Source organism: Pituophis catenifer, unplaced genomic scaffold, assembly GCF_029215685.1.
Source record: "Pituophis catenifer annectens isolate HBS135680 unplaced genomic scaffold, rPitCat1.0.hap2 SCAF_7, whole genome shotgun sequence".
NCBI classification, from domain to species: Eukaryota; Metazoa; Chordata; class Lepidosauria; order Squamata; family Colubridae; genus Pituophis; species Pituophis catenifer.
In genome coordinates, this window is record NW_027256887.1 from 28971311 (window position 1) to 28983431 (window position 12121).

General features: G+C 33.3%; 1 protein-coding gene across 8 annotated transcripts in view; it reads right to left on the reverse strand.

The window, feature by feature from the left end:
• The window catches only part of FOXP2 (forkhead box P2), a 459756-nt gene that overhangs the window by 274725 nt on the left and 172910 nt on the right, over positions 1–12121 (reverse strand). For all 8 annotated transcript variants that reach the window (XM_070947598.1, XM_070947595.1, XM_070947594.1 and 5 more), the window contains one exon: positions 5608–5697. In XM_070947598.1, the coding sequence (XP_070803699.1) occupies positions 5608–5697 (90 nt within the window). The remainder of the gene's footprint in view (positions 1–5607; positions 5698–12121) is intronic.

A 12121-nucleotide genomic window follows, 5' to 3' on the forward strand; every position in this document is an offset into this window, starting at 1 on the left:
AGGAAATTCCAGAGCCTAAAGAAATTGTTCCTAGCGCCAAATCACCCCTTCCTTGCCTGACTGGGGTTGTCCCACGAGGATCTGCGCCGTTTGCTTGAGCACTGCCCAGAGGAGGTCGTGTGGGGAAAAAAGCCCGAGGGAAGCCAATTGCGGGGCCTGAAGGACGCCCACACCACCGCTCCGTCGGTCCTGGCGAAGGTTGGCTGAGGCACAACCCGCCGATCAATTGAAGGGCCGCAGCTGTGAGGCGGCAAAAAGCCGAGTAATCTGCTGGCTGGAGAGCTCTAACGAGGCTGCCAAGCTGTAGAAGCGATGGGCGGCTATTCACAGTGGAGCCTACCACCAGCAAGGCTGGGAGGCTCCACAGCGGGCTCGAGCGTGAGCCCTTCGCGCTGCCTGAGGGGAGAGGCTCAACATGAGGGAGCACTCAATCCCCTCAACCGCAAAGCGGTCTCATCGGTATCGGGCGCGAAGCCCTTCACGATGAGGATCTGCTGGAGATGTAGTTAAGCAGATCCAGGAATTTAGTAAAATTTTTAGAAAGAAAATTGCAGAGAGGCTCAGTGGAGTGTCTGATCTGGTTCAGATTGAGTCCAAAAGCTGGGAGACAGCAGCAGGAGGAGGAGTCTTTCAACGACTGGACTCGATCTGGGCTGCATTGTGGTATTAACCCATTAATGAACATTGGCCTTTCCCTCGCCTAGAAAGGGAACTGACCAAACCTGTAATCTAAAATATATAGATAACTTTATTAGGACCCACTGGAATTATATAAATCTACAACAAGCTTTTGAATTTTAATTAACATTTTATTCTAAAAATGTGTTATGTGTAGTTTCCCCCCATTATCTTTGAAAAGACATCATTATTTTTATAACAAATTAAAAATAAATAAAAAGTTTGAAAACCAGAAAAGCTATTGTTGATTATTGTAGATACCACTGTGCAACATTGACCCAATAATACCCCTTGTTCTAAGGCAGTTCTTGGTATCCTGACAATGATATTTATAGTTGCATGGTGTTCTATTTTTAATTTGTTATAAAAATAATACTTATCTAGACAGAGGGTACCATGAAGATCACAAGACTGTCAATTCCTTAGTCTTTCCTACAAGAATTTTACCTGGAATGTTCTCTATGCGAAGCAAGTATTACTGAGCCACCATACTTATTGTTTAATGCTACCTTAATTCACTGGCAAGATTTTAAGAAAATACTCAAGAAAAATATTTTAGTACCTTCAAATGCAAGACAGGGCATTTCACACGAATGCTTCTCCTCAAACCTGCAATATAGCAATGTATGATGGAAGGCTCTACAGAGGCATTTTGAGGCCCTCCCAACTTCATCTTAACAAACATCTGCATATCCAGAAGACACTTCAACTGGCAGAGTTACTTCATCATATGGTTTGCACAGGAGGCTCACTACACATATCATTTGAACATTTATGAATATTAATTTTTCTTCCAAGAGCTTTTCATAGGGTACTTGAGTTCTCTATTATATCACATGTACAAAAAAATCCTCTGAAAACATAAAAAATGATTCATACACATACATAAACTCTCTCTCTTATACTATAATGCTACACATTATTTATTTATTTATTAGTTTATATTAAATTTATATGCCACCCATCCCGTCTTATATTGTGTTATACTGCTTTATTTGTTTTTAAATTGTTTTGCTGCACTGTCAGCTGCTTAGAATTGTTTGGAATTGGATGACATCAATCAAACAAACTTTAAAAGATATATTTTATGTAGCTTTTGACTACATACTGTATATAGTGTTTCTTATTCAGGTTATGAGAGTTAATTAAAATTGTCTACAATATCTGAAGAGTATAAAAGAAATATTTCTATTCATAAATAAAATTTTAAATGTAATCTATCCAGATTATGTCCATCTAGAGCTCTTGATTGAGAATTGAATAACGCTTTTTAAAGTTTAATTCTGAGGCATAAACTCAACTTTATGTAAGAAGCAGAATTTCAGCTCTTCCAAGAATGTGATATTTGTTCTGCAAATGGATAAACAGCTGTCTTGGAAGGATAAATTCCAATAAAATCATTTTGTAAAATATTTTTGGAATATTACCTCATTTCTCATTTGTTTGCTCATGAGGTAAGTATAAAGTTTGATTAAAACTTTTATAAAGCAGTTTGCCAAATCATCCCATTTCTGCCAAACAGCAAAATTAAAAATATATAGGATAACATTTAAATTTTTGATGGATTATACTAGTCCTCGTTGACTTCAGTTCAACATGTTAAAGTCGAAAATCTAGATGATTGATCCTAAAACTGAATACACTGCAGTAAGTGCAGTGGTATTTACTTTGTAATTTTAATAGTATAATCTACCTACACTCTAAAGGCTATGGTGAGACTGCAATACAGGATTACACTTCACGTATTTTGTCTGAATTTTAAATGTTTGTTTTATATGAAGCTATTTTAATGAAAGTATCAGAAAATAATATTAAACCTGGTATTAAAAATAGAATGTTATTTTTAAACAATCCATTAATTTGGCTACATTATAAAATGATAGAGATAAATCTCACCTAAATGATGAACAATGCTTTGCTTTCCATAGGTAAATAATGTCAGAAATATTTAAACTCTGATTTATTAGCATATTTCCCCTCTAAAGCTTACAGTTTAAAAATATTTTAGGCTCAGATTAGAAATTATATTACTGCATGCACAGAAATGAAATAAAGAACATTAAATTTTAATCAAGAACAAAAAGAAACTTATTTAAAAAACAATATATGAAACTTATAAACAGAAATTCTAGCCAAAACTACAACAAACAATTGTACAATTTCAAAAATCACACATTCATATTGTATTTGAAATTATCCTATAGTTGATATAATCAGATCAGGGTTTACAATGATCAATTTCATTCCTTCCTTTCATTCCTTCACCTTTGCAAAATGTCTCTTTTTTCTTGAAACAACCTTTTTACATGAGCTATTAAATAAAAGACTACTTAGAAAATTAAAAATATTATTTCATCATATAAATAACCGCTAAGCATTTATTAATATTATTTATCCATTAATTTCATATTTATTTTATTTATTACATTTCTATACTTCCCACCACACTTGCGTCATTCATATTATAAATTCCTAATGTCAATTAATCAAGTTACTAAAATTTGTTACAAAAAGCTATTTCTTATGCACCCTTAATTACCTGCAAATAGACATAAAGATAAACCACAGTTTATCATGATAGTAAAGGACTATGGGCAGATATGTACTCTTGCTTCAGTGCAGCCATAAGTAGAAACCAGAAACTCTTGCATCTCTTTTTCATTAACAAGATTAGAATTACATAAAAATTCCTCCACTACTCTTTATTGAAACAAGCCAACTTTATGAGTCATATTTTAACTGCTCTATGACAAACTAGGTAAAGATAAACTATGGTTGTTGGATATGAATGATATGGTAGATTCCAAACTACACAGAAGTGAAAACTACTAAAACTATTTTTCAAAGCTGCATCATAATTGTGGAGAATGGGGGTATGAAGAAATATATGAGTTATTTTGATTCAATTACTTTTTCTAATCATGGTAACTATCTTTTCCTTTTATGTCTGAACAGGGGCTTTTCTTTTTCTCCTTAGGTCTTTCTTAAACAATCTGTTATCCTGAGATAACAATTCCCAAATTCTTTTTAATCTCTTATTTGTTAAAGAGAAAATGAGAAGTTGAAATAAGGGGCCACTACAGTTTCTACATTTTACTTAGTATTGCAGATGCAACACTGGCAAAATCAGGGCTCTTTACTCACATCTTTCATCGTGAAACAACAGCAAGGCTACCATCTCCGTTGGATAGAGTTCAGAGGTCCATAGAGCAACACAGTGATCTGTGAATGACCCAAGATAATCAGCAATGGAGCTTCCACAAATGCATGTATGGATCCACTGAAGTTATATGGTACTTTTTATAGCATATGTTTAAACTGCTAACTTGTGGCCCTAAATCCTAATTATAATTCATAATAATTATCTAATTTTGAATATTATAGTTATGGTTTCACCACATTTTCAGTATTCCTTGAAAAAAGTATTCAATTAGGTGTTACTTAATTTCAGTGGTAGTATTATGTAACCAACTGTCTTTGAGCAGCATTTTGACAAAACCCTGCATGAATGGCTAAACTAGTCACATGATTCATACATGAGACAAGCAGATAAATGATGCTTAACCCAGGAGAAATAATTGTCCTAGAAAAATACAATAGTTGCAGAAGTAATTTTTGGAGGAATTCTATGAGAGATTCAACCTTACCAAACTTGCTGGTTTCATTCATAAGTCCCCCAATGTACTTGAAAAATATTTTACTTCCCTCATATTGGCTGTAAAAATCACCCTTCACAATATCTAGATATCATGGTAGTCATACCATGAGGATGAGATAAACATTTATCAAGTCTCCATGACATAGCATTCAAATTACAACAAGTTCCCCATATATCTACCATCCCAAGCAACAGGTATTTAGGACTTGGGCCAAAAAAAGAAAAACACTTTCTGATTAGAGCTAATGGGGGCCAAAGGGAGTGTCCAAACATTTAAAATGCTATGGGTAGCACTTTGGAGATATATATATATATATATATATATATATATATATATATATATATATATATATATATATGTGTGTGTGTGTGTGTGTGTGTGTGTGTGTGTGTATAGTTAATATTAATATATATATATTGTAATATTTCAAGTAGTCATTAATTTAAAGAAAATAAAAGTAGTATTTTCTCAAAGAAGTGTAATTGGAACAAAAATCTTGTGTTTATTTTTTTTAAAAAAAAATGGAAATAAACATGGATCATTGTGAGAAGAGCACTATTACTTCTATTACCAAAAACATATTCATCTTAAGAAACAACAAGTGAGAAATAAATATTTATTTCAAATAAAGGAAGTTAGAAGTAGCTCATTAGCAATGCCTATTTTCATTGTTTTAATAAGCATCAAAAAGTTAATATCAAGCATTAATATAAGATTTAATCTTAATTTTATATGTATGAATGTGTACATTTGCTTCTTTTAAATATTATAAATATTTAATAATTTGTAAAGTTTATGAATTAATATGTGATAAAACAATCACATTTTTTTCAGATGTTTAACATAATATTTGAAAAGAGAAAAGGGAGAGATCCTAAATATATAACCAATGCAGGAAGATGCAGAATAGCAAAAGGGCTTCCTCTGAATATTTTAGATCATTGTTTATTTCACTGTTGTAAATTTATCAGTTTAGTTTATGATCATAATATGCACAACCCCAGGATATAGTATACGTTGAAAGGTTGTTGGCACAGTAGACTGAAACTTTTTCTGTTTACATCTGTGAAAGCTTTTAAGCTACTACAAAGTAATTTAAAAGGGACACTTGCTGCTATATAATGATCTTTCTTAATTACTTACATTACCAATATATATGACAAAGCATTTTGTTCACAAGCAGGAAATTACAGATGCACATAGTTATATAGGTGTGTATGGGTACTTTTCTTTATAAATTAAGCTTAAGATGTAAGGATGCTTTACTAACCTGAAGTGGTCTTTGTTTATCACTATTTTTAGGAGATTTCAACCCACTTGTCTGTTGTTGTAGAAGCAGCTGCCTGGCTGCCTGCAATGCCTGAAAGTTGAGACAAAATGGAAATAAATAAAAGTTAAAGCATTTTGTTGAAAATGTTTCAGTAGCAAATGCTGCTGAATACCTAATGCTGATTTTCAAGCAAAATTACATCTTTTTTAAACACAGCAAGAAAAATCCACAGATAGTATGTATATCAGATTTTAAGAAAAAAGCATATATATGCAACAAATCCACAAGGAAATAACATTAATTTGTATAAAGTGCTTGAAGAGGAAAAATCATAAACCGCATCAATAGCCTCATCTCCACAAGGAACTTGTCTGTAAGTGTTCAGTTAAAATGCTCACACCCTTGTAAATCATCATTCAATTTGCATTTTCACTTTACAATTTTAAAAGCTGTAGACTTCAAGTAATACCGGAAGCTGTAATTGAATTTGACGAATCAACATCAGATTATCTTGAATGTGAATTAATAAGGATATTCATTGAAGATTAAAAACTATTTTTATACCTTCAATTCAAAAAGAAATCTGTCATTTGACAAAATAAAGTGGAGTTTTAATGCCAAATAAAATTAAGTGCCTCTCATTTACATTCTCATTAAATTCTGAAATCACTATTTAAACAATCAGATTACTGGGTAGCTTCTGTAGGTAATAACATGGTAATCAAAATATAGTATTTAAATATGTTCATTTGAATTAAGTAAAGTAAAACTTGAACATCAGAATTATATGGAGCTATGCCAGTTACCAGAAAAAGTATTAACTAAACAAATGTAGTTGTTACAACTTTAGAATTCCAAAGTATTAAACTATATAAAATATTAAGCTTTTTCTACAAGTATTAGGACACTGAGACAGCAATTCAGAATTCAGATATAACAGATTGTATATTATTAGTAGGATTGTATTCATTCTAAAAATTGTCACCAAACTGATAAAGAATGGTAGTTTTGCTTAGATGCAAATGAGATGGTTTTTAAGGTAGTTTCCAGTATCCATGACAACAGTTGCTTTGACAAGATGTGCATATGGCATTACACTGCCAGCTGGTGTGAACAATGTTTGAACTACTGCATTGAGATGCTGAGCAAACAGAAAAAGTTGCCACGTCTTAACCCTCGGGAAAGCAGTCGTCCCCTGATCAATTATGAAAAGACAGAGAGAAGGCTGCTACAGTCTGGCTCCATGCAAGTTTTCTGAAAAAACAAGCAGACACAACAAACCAAAGTAAACAAGCTACATGCTCTATCACAGCTCCTAAGAACATGGATTTGTCTCCTTCTAAAAGGCATTAATACCAGACTGAAAAATATATCTCCTTTCAGTATAGCCACATCACCACAACATTCTAGGTTCTTTTTTTTTAATTCCCAGCAAGGCAACCAAACTAAAAAATCATAACTTGATTTCTACATAATGTACCAATTTTTACTTACATCTAAACACCATTTATTTCCCAGAAATATTTTGTTGACAAAACAAAAGAAGGAAAAGAAAAAGCTCTTGTTAACTTGTGAGCCTATATAGCACCAACTCATCTTCTGAGTTATATTATCAAATTATATTAGCAATTATTTATTTAATTGAATTTGTTGAAATTATGTTGGTATAGGTGTATTTATAATTTGCAGCGGTAACTTACATCTGCTTTAAGTTTCTCAGAATCAAAATCTGCTAATATAGTCCAAAATTATATTTATAATATATGAACTAATTAATGTAAATTATAACGAATATGAAATGCTACATTAGGATTAAAATTTGCATGGGAAGTGTGTGGGCATTTGTTTTAAAAAAGAATAATAAAAATATACATGCCCAAACTGGATTTTCAGGGAATTTATCTAGCAGTACTAATTCGTCTGTAGGCTTTTAATAGACTGCAGATTTTTTTATCAACTTTCTGCAAAAATATGAATCTTTATAAAATATAATGGAGATCTCTATTGAAGACATTACATAAGAACACCAGAATATGAACTACCCTTCTGAAAAATCAGATACTTTTATTGGAGACAGGGTTCACACTTCTGTATACCATCACCTTGAAGAAAGATAATTTCCACCCATTATAAAACATGATAAGGCTCATAAAAAGTGAAAATGGGACACGGTGGCACACGCATAAAAGAGAAATTGTCATATAGCAAGTTAGACTAATGGTACATTTCTACTATCTATACTGATTATGAATGGTAGTTCAGGGTTTCTGTCACAATTGTACCTGAAGACAGCAGGGTCCTTTGGCATGCTATATGTTTGCTATATTAGATATTACATAAATAGTAACTGCATGTACAGTATATTTCACTGGGTAATGTATATTAACAAATTATTCTTCAGAAATGCATCACAGGCTTTTTATTTTAATGTTTGACATATCATTTCTCAATATATATATTTTATTTTTTAAAAAGGAAATGGTGTTATTTCACATGGGAGTACTTAAAATATTGTATAAGTTATGAATGATGCATGGAATTTAATGGAGCTTAATGTATGAATTATTGGTCAAAATGTAAAGTTTTGTCAACATATATGGAAATATCTTTATCCTATAGAATTATTTTCAAACTAGGAAAAGTGTTGTTCTGAAATTAGCAATAAATTAGAGAAACTTTTAAAAGTTTCTTTTACAATAGTTTGAATGATTTTAATATCTAATTTAATTGACTAAAAGAGAAATTACGACAGAATAAATCAATCTCCTTATTAAGAATTCAGAAACGAGCAAATAAAACCACAGGTATTTAGATTAACAAAGATTACTCAGATTTTGGTTGTGTATTTTTGCAAATCATTGTTAAATACATGTATGTGAATTAACATTTTCACATTTTATTCGCCGAATAAAATTAGTAACAAAATGAAAACAAATGGAATCATCTAAAGCTGTGATCTGAGATGAATTTATCAGGCAAAATACTTCTCTGATGTTAGTGAGGCTTGTTCTTGAGAAGATTTAAGATTATACTGTGTCAATTCGTCTGTATGATTTTTAAAATTTGAATCCTATAGATACTAAAATGATGTCTGTATACACAAGAACATTTTTCATGTGCTATAAACTCTTCCTATTTTAGGATTGTCTAATAAAGTGTACAGTTTAAAAAAAACAATTTAGTGAAGTTTTTACTTAATGTATACAAATTATTTTCTTCTTTTTAAAGATATGTTTTCTCATTTCCTTTTTTCTAAATGGAATCAGATGTCACTCATATTGTTTTGTTAAAAACAGGAATGTTTAACCTATCAGCCTGTTGCATTTGAGATTTAAAATGAAAAATGACATCTATGGTCATTAATATCTTCAATGTATAAACAGCACAGCATGACACATTCTTGAGAGCTGAAGGCTACAAAATCTCTCTGAAACATAAATAACAAAGCACTCAGAATCATATTTGATGTTGATATTCATCTCTGCTGCCTGGGCTTCTTATGAAAATAGATGCAGCCCAAATGGATCTCCTATAATTGGTTTCAGATAGCGGGGTCAGAAGAAATACGATACAAGAAACTATTACATGGAACAGGAGAAACATGAATGTTTATACAAGCAATACCCTGTTAAACTGACAATGGGCATGCACTTTGGAGATAACCAGATGGGGAAAAACTTGTCACAAAAGATTATTTTTATTCTCTATTTTGTTATGAAATATTTACCTTTTACTAGGCTATGTAAAAATAAGCTCATTTAACAATAATGGTATAAGATGTCTCAAACCATTTAGAAACGTTGACCGATATATTATCCAATTTAAAATTTATGCAAATGAAAAATTTCCCAGAAAAATCTAATAACAGCCTTACTTAATTCAAAGAGGGAATTTCAGAAAAAATAAGGAATTAGATACATTAATTACATTTTGCAGAACTCACAAGCCCAAATTTTGATTATTAAGTTATTTCTGCTCCTGCTGCTGAAACCAAATTGGAGATGGGGGTGGAATTGGAGTGAGTTTTTACTGTAAATATGCAAAAAATATGTTTTGACAATGAGTTTTAATTTAATCTAATAAACAATAGCTAAAAGTTCACAACCACGATTTAGTCCACCAGGAAGCTTGGTGAATATTTAAAATCTTCTAGAAGAGACATATATTTGGAGAAAATTCTGGCCCTAATATCCAACTGGGTTTACACCTGGCACACTCTGGTTCAATCACTATATACAAATAAAAGCAAGCAGATTTCATTCAGCTAGTAAAAATATTACTTGATACTTATTTATTAAACAACAAACATTAAAACAGTTAACTGGCAAAAGCAGATGAAAGGGGGAGGGAAATATGGACAGGCCAGAATTTATATTATTTTCTTTCTAGCACAGAACTTTCTAGTGCCTAGAAACCATCCTATGGGTAAATAGCATTGACAGTCGCAAAGAAAATGAGTTTTGCTTGTTGGAACATTAATCCTTTTTCATATATAACAGCAAAAGGAGAGAACTATAAAGTAGGACACTCCTTTATTTTTGCACCATAAAGGGAACAATTTGGTGGGCAATAATGATGTATCCAGTGGTGAAATCCACTTACCTTTGCTACCGGTTCGGAAATGGGAGCGTGCATGTCTCTTCTGCACATGTGCCAAGGGTCAAAAACGGGACGTAATGACGTCCCGGCGGGTGGGTAGAACCTCCCGCCACCGGCGCTACCAGTTTGCGTGAGCCGGATAGATTGGCTGGATAGATAGGCTGGATTTTACCTCTGGATGTATCCAACATATCTAAAAAATACACACCTATGTTCAAAATGTATTTCTGAATGAAGAAAAAATTAATAAAGAACACAAATTCTGGCAAAGGCAAGGAAATAGTAAGGGTAAGCCAAAAAGGGCCTATAGAACAAATGGTTAGAAACCAAAGGAAAAGCTCCAGGATCCAGTGAAAAGTCAAGGAATAACATACAGACAAGGGAGAAACTGCACAACAATAGCAACAAAATGATCACAGAACTGTTGTGTTTATCCCATTTCCTAAGAATAGCCTTTATTTTAGCAGACTTTTAAAATGGGAACAAGCATGATAGAATTGGCTTGAAGGTCTTGAAGGCTTGAAGCGAGGACAATTAACCAGTGAAACAGCTTGCCTTCAGACGTTATGGGTGCTTCATCAGTGGAGAGTTTTAAGAAGAAACTAGACAGTCACCTATCTGAAATAGTATCTGAGCAGGGGGCTGGACTAGAAGACCTCCAAGGTCCCTTCCAGCTCTATTCTGATTCTTCAAAAAAGATTAAAAATTCAGTGGAGAGTTCTATCCAAAAGCTAAGCAAAACCTCAGGGTTTAGAGGCAATACACTTGTGAATGTTATTTACCTTTGGGCTAAGGAACTACATTATTCATTTCTCTAATTTAATTGGTGACAAAGATAACAAAAACTATTGTACAGAAAACACTTATAAAAAAAATGAGGGTTTATTTATTCATTTATTTACACCTTTTCTTTTCCCTGAAAAGCTCAGGACAACATACAGTATATCACAGAAGTGAGTACATCCCCTCACATTTTGTAAATACCGTATTTTTTGGAGTATAAGATGCAGCGGAGTATAAGACACAGCTTAGTTTTTGAGGAGGAAAATAGGGGGAAATATCTGCCTACCAGGTATTCATCTGGCTAGCATCCTTAGTCTGGTCAGCTTCAGCACATTAGTTTGCTGGTTTTGAGCACGCATGCACACTACTTGGGGATAAAAAACAGCTTCTAAAGCACAGCTGATCTTTGGCAAGAGAAGCAATGAGAAAAGCAGGCAAAGCTCGGAAGATCGCTTCACTCGCTAGCGCCTCATTAGGGCTGAAAAACAGCTTCTAAAGCACAGCTGAGAGGGAGCAGCAATGAGAAAAGCAGGCAAAGCACGGAGATCACTTCACTCGCTAGCACATTAGGGCTGAAAAAAAGCTTCTAAAGCACAGCTGAGTGTCAGAGGGAGCAGGCAAAGCGCAGAAGATCGCTTCACTCACTAGCGCCTCGTTAGGGCTGAAAAAAAGCTTCAAAAAAGCTACATTTGGAGTATAAAATGCACCCAAATTTTCAGCCTCTTTTAGGGGGGGGAAGTGTGTCTTATACTCTGAAAAATACGGTATTTAAGTATATCTTTTCATGTGACAACACTGAAGAAATGACACTTGGCTACAATGTAAAGTAGTGAGTCTATAGCTTGTATAACAGTGTAAATGTGCTGTCCCTGCAAAATAACGAAACACACAGCCATTAATGTCTAAATTGCTGGCAACAAAAGTGAGTACACCCCTAAGTGATAATGTCCAAATGGAGCCCAAGTATCTATTTTCCCTTCCTGGTGTCATGTGACTCGTTAGTGGTACAAGGTCTCAGGTGTGAAGGGGGAGCAGGTGTGTTAAATTCAGTGTTATCGCTCTCACTCTCTCATACTGGTCACTGGAAGTTCAACATGGCACCTCATGGCAATGAACTCTCTGAGGATCGGAA